The sequence below is a fragment of the Galeopterus variegatus genome, unplaced genomic scaffold (genome assembly GCF_000696425.1).
Source record: "Galeopterus variegatus unplaced genomic scaffold, G_variegatus-3.0.2 Scaffold4853, whole genome shotgun sequence".
Classification (NCBI taxonomy): domain Eukaryota; kingdom Metazoa; phylum Chordata; class Mammalia; order Dermoptera; family Cynocephalidae; genus Galeopterus; species Galeopterus variegatus.
Window position 1 is genome coordinate 106,472 of NW_007730964.1, and position 17,267 is coordinate 123,738.

General features: G+C 43.1%; 1 protein-coding gene and 1 long non-coding RNA gene across 2 annotated transcripts in view; one reads left to right on the forward strand and one right to left on the reverse strand.

Annotated features, from left to right (window-relative positions):
• The window catches only part of LOC103603891, a 43,666-nt gene that overhangs the window by 12,232 nt on the left and 14,167 nt on the right, over positions 1-17,267 (reverse strand). The window contains exon 2 of the long non-coding RNA XR_551663.1: positions 263-904. This is a non-coding gene — a long non-coding RNA (uncharacterized LOC103603891). The remainder of the gene's footprint in view (positions 1-262; positions 905-17,267) is intronic.
• The window catches only part of ANXA4 (annexin A4), a 33,818-nt gene that overhangs the window by 6,194 nt on the left and 10,357 nt on the right, over positions 1-17,267 (forward strand). The window contains exons 2-7 of the mRNA XM_008588465.1: positions 719-806; positions 5,146-5,240; positions 7,979-8,092; positions 8,920-9,010; positions 10,798-10,877; positions 12,723-12,779. Coding sequence (XP_008586687.1) covers positions 719-806; positions 5,146-5,240; positions 7,979-8,092; positions 8,920-9,010; positions 10,798-10,877; positions 12,723-12,779 — 525 coding nt within the window. The remainder of the gene's footprint in view (positions 1-718; positions 807-5,145; positions 5,241-7,978; positions 8,093-8,919; positions 9,011-10,797; positions 10,878-12,722; positions 12,780-17,267) is intronic.

The following is a 17,267-nucleotide window of genomic DNA, read 5'->3' on the forward strand; positions in this document are numbered from 1 at the left end:
TCTTTTAAACTATAGTTCCCCTCCATCTCTTTCTCTTTTAATGGCCTTTGCAATTTATTGGCTGAAGGAGCTAGATCATTTAAGCAGTGTTTCTTAGTCTGGATTTCACTGATTGCAACCCTCTGCTGTGGTTTAACATTTTACTCTCTCTTCTGTTTACTGTAAATTGGTTTTTGGCTCTAGAGACTAGATTGGATTCAGGTTTGATTTGTTTCCTTTTCGGGGGGACAAGATTACCAGGTGGTGGTGTAACTAAGCTTACCCATCCCATCCTTGTCCTTGAGCCACACTGGCCTCTGTCCTGCTCTCCTTAGGAGCTAGTTCCAGCCTCAGGGCCTTTGTAGTAGCTGTTTCTTCTTACTGTAACACTTTCCTTCCATCTTTGTATGGTCAGCTGTTCCACGTCATTCAGCTGTCAGCCTAAACATCATTCCTCAGAGTGGCCCCTCTGGGACATCTCTGTCTGCTTTGTAGCACTTCTCACCACCAGGCACTATATAGAATATTTATTTCCTGGCTTGTTTACTGTCAGCGTCCCCTGAACTAGAGCATCAGCTCCCTGGGAGCAGTAGCCTCAATTTTCATGGTTACAGCTGTGTCCCCACCGCCTGGAATAGTGTCTGGGCCATGGGAGGTGCTCAGCAAATGTTTGCTGAATGGGATGCCTTCATGTTGGTAAGGTGCTACCTCTCAGTCACATGATTCTCTGTGTACTCAGGCAACCAAAGGAGGTACCATCAAAGCTTCTTCAGGATTCAACGCTGCTGAAGATGCCCAGAGCCTGAGGAAGGCCATGAAAGGGCTCGGTAAGTGTCCCACAGGAGATGAATCCTCCCTCATGCATTGTGCATCACTGAGTCACACGGAAGGTGGCATGCCCATGGGCAATTGTGAGTAGGTCTCCCTTTAAGAAAACACAATGGGAACAAGTTGGCTTTTCAAGACAAATTGGATGGGGGTAAGGGGGCATTAATTCTTCCCTTTAATAAAGAATTTCAAATTTAATGCACTCATTATGGATTTCCCCAATTGTTTAAATCTGCTTTGAATTACAACATTATGAATCTATATGTAAGACTTTACAAAGTTATGTGTTTTCTAATTAGTGCTGGTATGTGTATAATGCCATAAGGTTTACAAAGCTTTCACAAACACTATCTCATTGGGTATATGCAACAACCCTGTGATTTAGTTAAAGCAACTATTACTATTGTTTTTTTAGCCCCACTTTACAGATGTGAAACTGAGACCCAGAGATGCCAAGTAATTCTCCCAAAGTCACGTAGTAAGTGTAACTGAGTCATGGCTCACACTTGGCAGAACCTGGTCTCGAGCTCAGGCCTGCCAGCTCTAAGTCCACGGTCTTTCCCTTGAGTCCCTCTGCTTGTTGCTGTGGTGACAGGCACAGCTGCGACAGCACCGACATGCAGTGTATAGAATTTTATGTGAGAAGGCTAGTAGTGTCTTCTAGTGCACTACCCTCCAGTTAGCTCCCTGAGGACAAAGAGCTCATGCTGGGTGGTCAGTCATATGGGATGCACTGCAGGCTACCCTGGCCCAGTCCCTACCTCCAAGACCTTGCCTGTGTGGACTTCTGGCCAGGGAAGTGTCCCCTGCTTCTTAGGTGCAATTAAAACTCCTTGAGGTTTGGGTAAAAACACTTGACCATGAGACCTTATTTCCCGGTCTTTCTATCAAGAAGAGTACATTTTACTTAGCTTCAATGCCAACAGTAACAACAGTAACAGCAAATGTTTATTAAATTCTGCTTTATAGGTCAGGCATAAAGATGGATGCTTTACCCATGAGACCTTATTTCCCGGTCTTTCTATCAAGAAGAGTACATTTTACTTAGCTTCAATGCCAACAGTAACAATAGTAACAGCAAATGTTTATTAAATTCTGCTTTATAGGTCAGGCATAAAGATGGATGCTTTACATGGATTATCTGTTTTAATCCTGACAGCAGCTTGTTTTTCTCATGAGAAGCTGAGATCTAGGGAGGTTAGCTAACTTGCTGAAAGTCTCATAACTAATACGTGGTAGAGTCAGGATTCTAAGCAATTCTAGGTAGTCGGTCCCAGGCATCTTACTCCAGGGCTGGAAGTTAAATCACTGTGCTACCCTGCTGCCCACCCCTGAACAGAACACTGTCCTGAATCTATGTGTCTTTCTCCTCATTTTCCCTTTTTCATAAATAAAAGATATTTTATAAATAAATATAATATTTTATATTTTATAAATAAATAAAAAATACTGGGCCCACCATTTTTTTTATTCAGGTTTGTCCTAATTCTTGGTATATCACAAGGACAGTATAATTAAGAGTGTGGAACACATGGCATTCAGAATTCTCAAAAAGAGAGTCAAGAGACATTTGGCACAATCAACCCTTGTTCATGCCTGCTATGGATGGGTCTACATGCACAGGCAGACTGTTGGAGGAGACGAGGACAATAGAACCTTGTCCTTGTGATTAAATAATTCATGGCTGCTAGCATGGCTAAGATATGCACAGAAATACCTATGATCAGTTCATAACATGATAGCGATAGGAGGGGCACAAATAAGATCCCATTGGGGTTGAAAGAGAGGAGATCACATTTCATTTGGGGGCATCAGGCAAAATTTCATGGAAGATGTAGAACTTGAGTCTTGGGAGATGAGTTTCAATAAACAGAGCTAAAAGTGTGTTTCACATGAGTGGAATAGCATGAGCTGAGGGCCTAGGGAAGTCACAGTGGATAAATGGAAAGGTGGCTTGCAGCAGGAGGTCCTTGGAGTAGGCTGGTTGGGAGCTTTCTGAGAAGACAAGTACCAAAGGGTGGTCCTGGGGGTGCTACTGAGAAAGCCACCTATAGGATCAAAGACATGGAGGGATGTTGCTTTGCCTCCCACAGGGTTGTCACCCCTCTTCCCCTGGGTGACAGAGCCGCCAAAGATTACTCAAAGCCCATCTCTAAGCAGTGAGAAGTCCCAGAAAGGGGTTAATCTCCCAGAACCCTCAAGATAGAGGCATTCCTTCCATTTGGGAAATTAACCACGAATTGGGGTTCTCTTCCTGCATTTATTCTCCAGACCAGGAAGTTACAGAGACATAGGTGAGGTTTTGCTAAGTACAGTTTAACAAGTTTTACAGTAGAAGCTGGTAACATTCAGTAAAAACAAGTCAGATGACATTCTGTTAGGCAATTAAGTGATCCACTAACAAAGGCTTGATTTAGCCAACATTTCTTTTCCCTCTAGCAACTTTTTAGTAACTTTACATATCAATTAGTAACTTGTCTGTCTTAGAACCAGCAGCCTTGCTGTGTTACGATTCTTATCTTGCAACAGAGGAGACTCAATGCTCTGGGGGAAATTTCCTGTCCTTTGCAAGGTCAATATTTGAAACTGTAAGGCTTTAGAAAACCAGGCCCAGCGAGGTACATTTGCTATATGAGTCTTCTACAGAGGGATGGCCCAAAGGCATTGGCCAGTGAACAAGAAATGCCAGAATCATGATGCTAAATGGAGGGGGTTAGGGAGGCATATAACCAGTAGATAGTGATGAAGGTGGTCAGGAGAATGGGGTATAGTACGGTCGGGTAAAGTACAATCATTCAAGAGCGAAGTCTGAGAATTTGGCCGCCTGGTATCCTTTTATGTGGATATTTATAAAAGTGAATAGGTTAATGTAGAATCTCAAATGCCAGACTAGCGCCTATAGTAAATCCAGCAGATGATGGGGAACCACTGTGTACTTCTGAGCAGGGGAGGGACATTGTGAGAGTTTTTCTTTTTAGGAAAATGAATCTGGCAAGACTCTGGGAAGATAAATTAGGAGGTAAGAATACTAGTTAACAGGCTTTTGCAGTTATCTAAGAGACCCTGACATCCTGAATTGTAATGGTAGGGGTAGGAATTAAAAAGAGGGGACAAATGAAAATAAGGTTGTAGAGCAAGATTTTGCATGCCTTGGCAGGAAATTTGAATGTGGAGGAAGGGAAAGGATAAAAAAAATCAAAGCTATTTTGAGGGCTCAGTCTTGGCCGACTAGAGGAAGGGTGGCGCCTTCCACATAAATGGTGGGCGAGCAAAAGGCACTGGCCTTCTCCCCCCAGCTGAGAGCTCTGAAGGAAAAAAGGGTGATTCTGTCACCCCTTCCCCCCCTTTTTTACAAGAACAGAAAGTAGGTCCCTAAGGTATGTCAACTTAAAGTTCTGTAGCTTCCTCCTTACTCCTCACACTTTTCTGGATCTCTAATGTTGCAAAGAATAACTGTGGTGAACCTATGTTTTTTTCATTTCTCCCTGAAATATTTCCATAGAATCATTTCTGTAGCCCATCACAACTCCCCAGATAGCGTAAACAGTGAGGAATCAGAAAACTCACCCAACATACATGAACATCCAGCTGTTATAAAGATAAGGGGCCAACTGGAAAAATCAGAATAAAGTCCCTTAGTAGTAGCTGCTGCCAGAAATAGGCAAGTAACATTTAGGACATTTCTGATTTGTAATTCATGATTAAAAGTTTGGTAGGCTGTTGTATCATGGGAATTTGTTGGCAGTTATAAAAATCGAACCATTTGAGACTGGGAAAGACAGCTTAGAAATGAAAAACACAATTATAGGTTTTAAAAACAAAGTGCAGCAAGTAGCTGATTTAAACTGCAAAATGCCAAATCAGTGAATTAAAAGACAAGTTTGAGTTGTTTCAAATCTCAGAGGAAATGACAAAGAGATAAAAACGAGGAGAGAAAAGGCAAGAAAGTGGAAGACAGATCTAGGAGATCCAAAAGACATAATAAGAATTCCAGACAAGGGGAAGAAACTTTTTAAAAAACATTTAGTAAGTGCTGGGCACTTAATTATTTTATTTAACACTTGGAGCAGGACAATACTATGATCATTCACATTTATAGATAAGGAAACTAATGCTTAGAGAAGGTAACTATTTTGTTGAGTGGTAAACAGCTAATTAAGGGAGAGGTTAAGACGAATCGAGCCTCTGTTTCCCAGTAAAATAGACAAACCCTCGGAACGGGACCTCTTTTCTTAGAAAGCTCTCTGCATTTGTTTGGGTAACTCCAGTGTCCCCACAGGAACCCACTTTCTCATTACTCTCAAATCACAGTCACTCACTGTCTCCACTTCCCCCCAGGCACCGATGAAGACGCCATTATTAGAGTCCTCGCCTACCGCAACACTGCCCAGCGCCAGGAGATCAGGACGGCCTACAAGACCACCATTGGCAGGGTAGGCCTCAGCCTCTGCTGCTCTGTGCGGGTGACTTGTCAGGCAACAGGAAGCAGGGCCTCTTTCTTGTTTAGATTCTTGAAGTGGTCCTGGGTTTTGAAAGATGGATCCTTTGTCTAGTTTAAAGATATCCTTGAAAACAAACAAAATGGTTTCAATATATGTTTCCTCTGCTACACTTATCCAGAAGAGCCTCCAGCGAGCTCTTGATTCACAACCCTCAAGGCCAAGCTTGGTCCCTTCCCAACCAAGTCTTTGCAGGGCCTTGGTTGTTGTATGGGCTCAACCGCGTCTCTTTTGAGCACCAAGGAAGGCTGAGCATCCAGAGCTGCTTCCCTTGCCCTGATGGCTTCTTGTAGGCCACTGTGGACAAAGACTCTCCAAAGTAACTAAAATATTTAAATCCAGTATGTTTTAAGTAGGCTCTCCTAGGATTTAAGGTCTATTCCAACTCCATTTGTAGCATATATCCATTCTTTTGATGATCCTCAATTGAAGGACACCCCCTCAAATTCTAGAATGGGGCTTTATGTGCTTGTGCATTTGTACATTGTCTTTTGTTTGTTTATTTGTTTTGGTGGCTGGTTTGTACAGGGATTGAACCCTGGACCTTGGTGTTATCTAGCTAACCGGCCAGCCCCACTCTGTGTACATATTTTGGTAGCTTATGCATTCAGAGGTTATTCAGTCACCATGTTTCCCCTTTTGGTTTGAGTCTCACACCACTCAGGAACTCTTTCTTTTGCCTCCATTTTCAATGACTCATTTATCAGACTCATTCCACCCAGTCTTTTCACATCACTGAAAACCCATCTGTGTGGTTACTGAGAACCTTTTTATTGAGGAAACATTAACAGGGAGTGTCTCCAGGTCTCAGAGTACAGTAACTCTATAAGTGTTCCTGTCCTCTAGATACTTTACAGTCAGACTGAGGCTGCTTCCCAAAAACAGCACTAAATTGCTGAGTGGGGCAGGGTTGGCTCAGCTGTTCCCCAGGGCATCCACAGGCAGATCTTGACTGCACTCAGGAAGGAATGGGATTCCTCTGATCAGAATTGCTCTGTTTGCTGGACATTGAAACTCTCCTCCATGCCCAAGGAAATTTAATGAGCACAAATAGGCATGTATGTGTATACTAGAGACTTAAGTGGTGTTGCCACATGCATTTGGGGTTGATACTCAACTTCAGAACTCAGCTAATCTAATGGTAGTTTGTTAATATTAACAATTGAGCATTAACTTGTTCATTCTTTCACTCAATATGTATGAATGAATATAACAAAAATATACACAATAGATTAAAATAAAGTGTCGTGGAATCAGGTTTGTGAGAATTAGAGATCTGGATTTGAATTAGCTCCTTATTAGTTAGTTGCTATTAAGCAGGTTCTTAAAGGAAATGTGAATAAATGTATTTAGAATTTGGTTCTTTGTCCAAATAATTACATTTCTATGTAGGAACTGAGCCTTAAGAAGTAATCATGAATGACCACAAAGATAAACTAAATGTACTATGTAGAAGAATAGAAACAGGAGACTGGTCGAAGGAATTATATTGTATCTATATATAGAAATCTGTGCAGCTGTTAAAAATGTCATAGGTGAATTTTGACTTGGCAGTATATTCAGGATATATTGTTAAGCAATACAATTAAGTCAGTGTTTATAAAAGTTTTGATTGTGAGGCCCCTTTATAATCTTAAATTACTGAAGACCTTTTTGTTTTTGTGGGTTATACCTATTAGAAATTAAACTGAGGACATTTAAAAATACATATTTGGTAATTTATTAAAAATAATAAATGCTGGGCCGGCCCGGTGGCGCACTGGAGAGTGCGCCGCTTGGGAGTGCGGCGGCGCTCCCGCTGAGGGTTCGGATCCCATGCGGAGACCGGTTCCCGCTCACTGGCTGAGCGCAGAGCGGGCGCAACAACGAGGGTTGCGATCCCGTTGCCGGTCCCCAGTACGGGCGCGACACCAAGGGTTGCAATCCCGTTACCAGTCAGTAAAAAAAAGACAAAAAGGAAAAAAAAATAATAATAAATATATTAAATATTACTATAGATATTTTATGAAAAATAGCTATATATTCCAAAACACAAAAAAAGTTAGAAGATTGGCATTGTTTTACATTTTTCAAATCTCTTTAATGTCTGGCTAAATGTAAGACAGCTGGATTCTCATATCTGCTTCTGCATTCGATTTGGTGTGATATGTGGTTTTGGTTGTTATATGAAGAAAATCTGGTCTTGTACAGATATGTAGTTGGGAGAGGGATGAGTATTTTAATAACTTCTTGACATAATTGCAGATATGCAGATATGTCAAGTAACTTTAGGAAAACTCCACTGTATACTTGTGAGAGAACGACTGTTGAAAAGGCAGAAGATGAGAGCTGGCCTTTGGCTCACTCCGGAGAGTGTGGTGCTGATAACACCAAGGCCACAGGTTTGGTTCCTTATATAGGGATGGCTGGTTCGCTCACTTGGGAGAGTGTGGTGCTGACAACACCAAGTCAAGGGTTAAGATCCCCTTACCGGTCATCTTTTTTTTAAAAAAAAAAAAAGAAAGAAAGAAAGAAAAGGCAGAAAATATTTTAATGTTATTAGGAAGATAGTTTTGACCTTGCCAGCTCCCTGAAAGGGTCTTAGGGACCCCAGCCCTCCCCGGACCACACTTGGAGAGTGGCTGGTGTGAGTTACTGTAGCAGGTATGCAGAGCAGGTTTCTTGCCTTGCAGGACCTGATAGACGACTTGAAGTCAGAACTGAGTGGCAACTTCGAGCAGGTGATCCTGGGGATGATGACGCCCACTGTGCTGTACGATGTGCAGGAGCTGCGAAGGGCCATGAAGGTTCGTGCTCCTCCTTCACACTCTCCCTGCTGTTAGTGCAAATACTGATGCGCTTTCTCGAGAAACTGTGACAAACATTCCGAGAGTGGGTAAAGTATAGGAGAAACATTTTCCTTCATTTATGACAACTTGAAAACATTACATTATTGCAGCTGTAATTTAAAAATTGTTTTCCAAGAAGTTACGGAATCATTTGCTCCTTCCGGTGGCTCAACAGGGAGTGATTACAGTTATGCTTTTGGTGCAGTTCCAGAAACTTCCTTGTCGTGTTAGCTACTTTTGAGATACATATCTTTATGACTGACAACTTGGGGGCCACTAGCTCTGCTGTAGACTTAGAACTGGCAAAAGGGTTCTCGGCCTCTCTAGATGACCAATCCACTGTGCTCTAGCTGGGGCCTGCCGATTTTTAATGACCAGGTATGGAAATGTGAATACAATTACCCTACTCAACCATGGCAGTACTCATCCTTATGGAGGGTTCTGGGCTAGGCTCTCAGAAAGCAAAGAGGTAACAAAGTCTTTGCCAGAAGATTCTGCCCTTCAGAGGAGGTCAGGGAAAGACGAAGCCCCCAGAGGGCAGAAACTGTGCCTAACCCGGCACAATAACCAACACAGTAAACAGTTTAGAAATGTTGGTTATTACTAATAATTTACAGTAAACACATCAGGTTTGGGGCAGGACAGTTAAAAGTTAACAAGTCCTGTTGCTAGAAGCCTGCAGATTGTCTTTACTCTCTTCAGACTCATAGCTGTATTCCTTCTGTGTCTGGGACTCAACTTGGTAAGTGGCTCATATCATCCATCTTCTCTGGTTTTGTGTTTAGGGAGCGGGCACAGATGAGGGCTGCCTGATTGAGATCCTGGCCTCCCGGACCCCCGAGGAGATCCGGCGCATAAATCAGACCTACCAGCAGCGTATGTAACATCCTCAGTAGCCCTGGCTGAGGTTTCACTGTGATTTGAGAACGAGACTAGCAGCGGGTGGTTATCCACAGGTTACACTCTCTTCATAGAAACACTGACCCTGAGGAATCCTCAGTGGCAAGCTCTGCTTTGAGGCAGATGCCTATCTAGGCAAATGACTGCTTCTTAAGACTTTTCAGGGGAAGGCACCACTCTACTTAGGCTACCCAGTTCAGAGATTTAGAAAGTTGTTCCTTATTATCAAGCAAAGAATCAAAGGAGATTCTTTGAGCCTCTAGACTGGGCTGTATATCCTCCAGCCATCTCAGAATGACAGCCATTTACTTCCCTCTTAGAAACCTTTAGAGGACGATATGTATGAGGAATCTTTTTTAAAATGCATGCCTTTTTGCCCTAAGAATATAACAAAAAAAAGCCTAGAGGTTTAGATCCCACATTGTTTATTCAGTATTATTTATATTAGCTAAAAACATCCAACAGTAGCAGTTTGGCTAAACAAAATATGGTACAGTCACACAGCGAACTATTGTGTAGTCATTAAAACTTATATTGAAAAATATTAAGTCAAATTAAATTGTGTGGTATATATAAAGTGAAAAAGACAAGTCATAAGATAACGTGCGCTGGTCTGAGGGTAGAGTTAACACAGTCAGTTACAAATTGAACTCCTTGCTCTAGTCCTTCTTCCCTTCTCACTACTGTACCTGACTAGTCTTAAAAAATAAGTGAACAGTATGCTATCATCTCACTTATTTTGGTGGCTGGCCATTACTGGGATGCGAACCCTTGACCTTGGTGTTTATCAGCACCATGCTGCAACCAACTGAGCTAACCGGCTAGCCCTGATCTCATTTTTAAAGAAAGAAAAATAATATGTGTACATGGGGCAAAATATGGAAAGATACGCACCAAAATGTTATTAATGATTATTATTTATGGGTGATCAGATTATAGTGATGCTGCAACCAACTGAGCTAACCGGCTAGCCCTGATCTCATTTTTAAAGAAAGAAAAATAATATGTGTACATGGGGCAAAATGTGGAAAGATACGCACCAAAATGTTATTAATGATTATTATTTATGGGTGATCAGATTATAGTGTTCCCTCTTCATTTGATTTGTTTGTTCCCAAGTTTTCTAGTCAACATGTATTACTTTTTTAGAAAGAAAATAACACAATAAGAGCTTTCTGGTGAGTGTTCAAAGCAGGAGATTCCAAACTTCGGGAGTTTGGGTTTAGCACCCAGATCCCCACGTCTACACAGTGCAGGTTTTCTCCCCTGAGGGCTGTGAAGCTTCTCTTGGGTAACCTCTCAGAACCTCTCCAGTGAGAGATGTGGTAGAAAAAGCCCAAGTTAGGATTTGTGCTTGACATCCCCTTCCATTTGCCCCCAAACATGGTGCAGAAGCTCTGCTCTGGTTATCTTCTATCTGTGACTCAGCCGTAGCCATTTAATAGCTGTTGTTTTCTGCATCACTGAAAACTATGTTCAGAACAGACCCCTGGACAGTGTTTCACAGAGGGAGGATCTCAGCCCCAGCCTTCTCCACCCTCCCATTTTAAGGAACAGTAATATCTTGTTTCCACTATAATGACAAGATAAACTTTTAGCATTTCATCAGAGTTTAGTTTTTGAAAAACTGTGTGTAGTGTGAAATACCTCACGAACTGCTTTGGCAAACAGTCTGGTCTTGGAGGGGTCAGAACGCTCTGGAGTATGTCATGTATCAGGCAGGACTTTTTATTCTGATGTGGCTAATTTCACTCTCTTGCTAGAATACGGACGGAGCCTTGAAGATGACATTTGTTCTGACACGTCATTCATGTTCCAGCGAGTGCTGGTGTCCCTGTCAGCTGTGAGTCACTGCCTTTGTCAGCTGCTTCTGGTGGGGGGTGGGTTTTATTGAAATGCTCTCTCTCTAGCCCCTTTACCAGCCTTTCTCATCCTTTCAGCTCCCCAAATATGGATATTCCCCATGTCTTGTTCTTGGGCCTCTCTGTTCTTTTATCTTATTTTTCCTGCAGAGACTCTGGCTAGTCATGTATGTCCACCTGGTTCTACTTGAAATCAGTATTTATAAGTACCTAATACATGCCAGGAGTCCCTATTACTCAGTGCACTGAGTTAGGAACATGATTAAGAGGCAGTTTCTGTGCTTTAAGAGTTTAAATTGTCATAAGGGAATATATCAGGAACACAGGTTGCTGTAAGGGATGAAAAGATTAAGGAATGTAGTAAAGAACATTTAAGGAGAAATCTTGGTTGCAGAAACAAAGAAAAGCCTTCATGGCGGAGATGCTGGTTCAGAGAGGACTTGGAGGATCACTAGGATTTCAAGAGGCAGAGATGCAGGTGGGTGCGTTCCAGGCAGGAAACACAGGGAGTGTTCAGGGAACAACTGGCTGAACGGCCAGGCTGGTAATTCCAGAAGCAAAGTAGAAGGATGAACTGGAATTCTATGTTGGGGGAGTTTACGCTTTATTTGGAGAGCAGTAGGGAGCTGCCAAGGATTTGAGACAGTTGATGACAGGATGATGATGATGATGAGAGTGATACTGATGAACTGCATTTTCAGAAGAATGATTATGCAATAATGATGTGTAGCAGCAGCGGCGGGGAACTGGAGGCTGGGAGAACAGGTAGGAAGTTACCTCATATTCCAGATGGAAAATAGAGCAGGACTGGGCTAGGGTGGGAGCAGGGATGCCAGTAAAGAGAAGGTGGACACTCAAGATATTTCACATGAGTTCCCAACTTTATCTTTATCCCTGACTTGCTTCCTGAGTGTTAGACTCTCGTTTCTCACTGCTTTTTGGATGTTTCCTTATGGATATTCTACCATCACCTCAAATCAGCCCTCCTAAACTAAACCTGCACTCATTCTCCCTCCAAACCAGCTCTTCTTCCTGACTTGCCTGTTTCTGTTAATATTGTTGCTGTTCTTCCGACACTCAAAACAGACCCCTGGAAATCATCTCCAACTCCCACCTCCCTCTCGTCTCTGATGTTTATTTAATAATGCCTGCCTATTTCTCTTATCTCCTTCCCCTGTTTTCTTTTCCTCCCATATTTATCACTGACGAGCCATGCCTTCTCCACAGACTATCGAGGCAGCACAGCAGTACAAATAGCCTAACAAACTAGAGGAAAGTAGCCTGCATTGTTGCTTTCTAGCCTTCCTCCAAGGCTTCAACCCTGCCCTCCTGTGAGCTGGCATTGGTGAAGGGTGGAGGCATTTTGATGTGGTCCTTGAGTCCCACTGCTGCAGCTCCCAGATTCTCTCAACTCTCTCCTGTTCCCAGACCCTTTTTCGTAGAAATTGATCAATGTAGATTTGCCAGTTAGGAAGGCATGAGGCAGCTGGGAAGATACAAGGAGCAGGGGGAGGTGCGGAAGAGGTGGAGATACTGGAGGGAACAGTCAACAAGAAGCATTCAATCCCTTCCCCTTCCACTGGCAGAGACACCTGTGCAACATGAGGGGCCACAGCGTGGCTCTCCCTCTGGTTGGTAATGTTCTCTAGGCACAGCTCAGAGCCACGGTAATAAAGCAAGCACATTCAGAGGACATCTGTCCTCCCTCCCTAGGTCCAAAGCCTCACCCATTGTGGCATTTTGTCTAATTACCTTATCCTTGAGTTGCCAAGCCTTCTGTCTTAACAGTGCTCCCCAAATCTTCAGTTTGTTTTTCTCATCCTCAGGGTGGCAGAGATGAAGGAAATTATCTGGATGATGCTCTCATGAGACAGGATGCCCAGGTTGGTAGAACTGCATCTTCTTTCTTCCAGTTTCCGTCTCTTCTTTCAGTAAGACAGGCCTTTGTTGATGTACAGCCTCTTATATTGGCCAGGCTAAGATATATTATGAAAAAAAGATTCCCACAGATAATCTTTGTTTCTTGCAGAGGTACCTTGGGCTTGGGGTGGCACTGGACATCATAATATATGCTCTCCTGGGTTCCAGGTTTCTTGACACCAAGACCATGGTGTGTTGATCAAGGGAACCACTGAATTTCTTCTGAGTCAGTTGGAGGTGAAGGGACCTGCCTCTGCTTTGTTCACTGTGCATTCTTACTTCCCAAAGAGAACATTTGGTAGGACCTGTGTAAAACAGCTGGGCACAGTGTATATACCCTGTTGGGTAAAATTAATACCAACCCTCAGGAGGCAGTTTCTTCCCTAATACCCAGCCCACTGATGGTTGCCCTGGCACCAACCCCTGGTCTGATCAGCTGTGGCCAGAAAACACTAATAATAGCTAATAAAAAATGGGTCCTTTCCAGGTATTAAGTATATCACTGAATCCTTGCAATAACCCTATGAGGTTAGTATTGCTATCTCCATTTTATAGACAAGGAAATTGAGGCTCAAAGAAGTGAAGTTCCTTGCTCAAGTTTAGAAAGATAATAAATGACAGATCTGGGATTTGAACCCAAGCAATTTACATCTAGACCTGTACTCTTAACCAATACACAGCCATAGAGAGGAACTTAGTCCCATTCAGTGTGTGAGATACAAACCACTATGGTTTAGGCAGAAAAGAACCTGTTGCTTCCATTAGAAGGAAGAGGAATATGTGTATGGTTTGGGCTTCTCAGAGCACGGCATAGAAGCTGCATGACTGTTTATGATCTAGCCTTGGAAATCACAGAGTCGCTTCTGCCACACTTTATTGATTAAAGCAGTATATCAGTCAGGGTTCTTCAAAGAAACCAATAGAGTGTGTGCATGTACATATAGGTAAATTGATTTATTATAAGGAATTGACTCATAATATTATGGGGGGGGAAGAACTGAGATCTGCAGGGTGAGTCAGCAAGCTGAAGACCCAGGAGAGCTGATGGTTTTGTTCCAGTCTAAGTCTGAAGGCCTGAGAACCAGAACAGATGGTAATAATAGTCCTATACCAAGGCGAACAGGCTCAAGACCCAGGAAGAGCTGGTGTTTCAATTCAAATCCAAAGGCAGGAAAAAAAACAATATCTCATTTCAAAGATAAGCAGGCAGGAGATTCTCACAGAAAGGTCAGCCTTTTTGTTCTATTGAGGCCTTCAACTGATTGGACGAAGACCACCAATATTAGAAAGGCAGTCTGCTTTACTTGATATATTAGTCTGTTTCTGTTGCTTATAACAAAATACCTGGAACTGGGTAATCTGTAAGAAAATGAAATTTACTGCTTATAGTTTCAGAGGCTGGGAAGTCCAAAGTCCAGGGAATTCATTTGGTGAAGGCCTTGGTGGGGGCAACAGTGACACAGGGGTCTCACGTGGCAGAAAATGGCAGAGTGAAGAAAGACTAACCTCTTATGTGTTCTTTTAAAGCCCTCAGAACCATGCCTCTGACCACCTTATTAATCATTCACTACGGCATGGTCCTACAATCTAATCACTTCATCAAGGTCCCACTTTTCAGTTACCATATTTCCCACTCTCAACAGTTACAGTGGGGATTTAAGCTTCAATGAGGTTGGGAGGGGGGGAGCTTCCAATCTATAGCAGTCAGTCTACAGATTCAAATGTAAATCTCATCCAAAAATACTCTCACAGAAACACCCAGAATAATGTTTGGCCAAATATCTGGGCACTCTATGGCCCAGTCAAGTTGACAAATAAAACAAATTATCACAAGCAGTCACAAGCCGACTGAGATTCAAGTTTAAGAAGCATTGAATTCGGGGCCGGCCTGGTGGCGCACTGCTACAGTGCACCGCTTGGGAAGTGCGGCGGCGCTCCTGCTGAGGGTTCGGGTCCCACATACAGACTGGTTCCCGCTCCCTGGCTGAGCGAGGCGCGGGAGCAACACCGAGCGCTGCGATCCCGTTGCCGGCCCCAGTCCGGTGCGGGGGTGACACTGAGGGTTGCGATCCGTTGCTGGATATGGAAAAAGACAAAAAAAAAAAAAAAGAAGCATTGAATTCGGGGCCGGCCTGGTGGCGCACTGCTACAGTGCACCGCTTGGGAAGTGCGGCGGCGCTCCTGCTGAGGGTTCGGGTCCCACATACAGACTGGTTCCCGCTCCCTGGCTGAGCGAGGCGCGGGAGCAACACCGAGCGCTGCGATCCCGTTGCCGGCCCCAGTCCGGTGCGGGGGTGACACTGAGGGTTGCGATCCGTTGCTGGATATGGAAAAAGACAAAAAAAAAAAAAAAAAAAAAAAAAAAGAAGCATTGAATTAGATTAACTCTTTGAGCTCTTCCAGCTTTAATTCTATGATTATGTAAATTGACTCTAAAGCAGTGAGGGAATCAGAGAAAGAAGTGAAGAAACAGAGAAGATGGAGGTAGATCCAATGAGTGACAATATGTGTCAGTTAAGACAGATCTTTCAAAGACATGTTCCAAAGGAAGACATACAAATGGCCAACAGGCATATGAAAAAATGTTTAATATCACTAATCATGAGGGAAATGCAAATCAGAACCACACTGAGATGTATTTCACCCCAATTAGACTGATCAGTATCTAAAAAGACCGAGAATAACAAATGCTGGTGACGATGTGGAGAAAGGGGAATCCTCCTACACTGTTGGTGGGACTGTAAATTAGTACAGCCATTATGGAAAACAGTATGTAGGTTTCTGAAACAACTACACATAGGACTACCATATGATCCAGCAATCCCACTTCTGGGTATACCCAAAGGAATGGAAAACATCATGTTGAAGGGATACCTGTACTCCCATGTTCACCGTAGCTCTATTTACAATAGCCAAAATATGGAACCAACTTAAATGTCCATTGACAGATGACTGGATAAGGAAATTGTGGTATATACACACAATGGAATACTACTCAATCATAAAAAAGAACGAAATTTGCCATTTGCAGCTACATGGATGAGCTTGGAGAAAATTATGTTAAGTGAAATAAGCCAGACACAGAAAGAGAAATACCACATTTTCTCATTCCTAAGGGGGGGGGGGGGGTAGGGAGGGAGGAAAGAAAAAGAAAAGACCACAATAATACATTGATCCTTCAGAAGGAGAGAACAAATCTCTGGATACTAGAAGTGGGAGGTGGGGAGGGAGAGGGCAGTGGGGAAGGACTGGGTTAAGGGGCATAAATAATAATTATGATTTGTAATAATGAGCATGCTAATAACATTGATTCAGTCAACGCATGTTATACACAGGTGATGGTAGTCAATGTGCCCCCCAAAATATGTGTAATCAATCATACTTCAATTTAAAAATAAAAAATAAATTTTAAACATTTTTTTAGAAGTCCATTTTGAGAAATTTAAGAGGCCAGCTATTTACTATAAATGAACAGTAGTTTTGATTTATCAATAATATAGTTAAAGTGAGCAGAATCAACTTGTCTTTTGTTTTTTTTTTCTTGGTAGCTAGAGTCAACTTCTTGTATTCTTATCTTGTTGGAGCCTAAGCAATTACCAATAGTGTCCTGATTCTACTGTGAGACCTTCTGTAGCCTCAGGCACACAGATCATTCTAGAGCAGGGCTGTCCAATAGAACTTTCTGTGCTGATGAAAACATTCTACATCTGCACTGTCCTATATAGGTAGCCACTGGCTACATGTAACCGGTGAGCACTTGAAATATGGCTAGTGTGACTGATGAGCTACATTTTAAATTAAATTAAATTAAATCAATTTATCTGTTTATTTTTTGACAGCTGGCTGGTAAGAGGATCGGAACCCTTGACCTTAGTGTTATCAGCACCATTTTATTTAATTTTAATTAATGAGGGCCGGCCCGGTGGCGCACTGCTACAGTGCGCCGCTTGAGAGTGCGGCGGCGCTCCCACCGAGGGGTCGGATCCCACATACAGACCGGTTCCCACCCACTGGCTGAGCGAGGTGCGGGCGCAACACCGAGGGTTGTGATCCCGTTGCCGGTCCTGGTCCGGTACGGGCACGACACTGAGGGTTGCGATCCGTTGCCGGACATGAAAAAAATAAATAAATAAATAAATAATTTTATTTATTTATATTTTTGTTTTGTTTTTTCCTTTTTGTCTTTTTTCGTGACCGGCAACGGATCGCAACCCTCAGTGTCATGCCCGTACCGGACCAGGACCGGCAACGGGATCGCAACCCTCGGTGTTGCTCCCGCACCTCACTCAGCCAGTGAGCGGCCAGTCTGTATGTGGGATCCGAACCCTCGGCGGGAGCGCCACCGCACTCCCAAGCGGCGCACTGTAGCAGTGCGCCACCAGGCCGGCCCCAGCTTTGCATTCTTTTTTGCTCTTTTCTAGCCTTTCTCTAAGCCTAGCTAGGGAATCCTT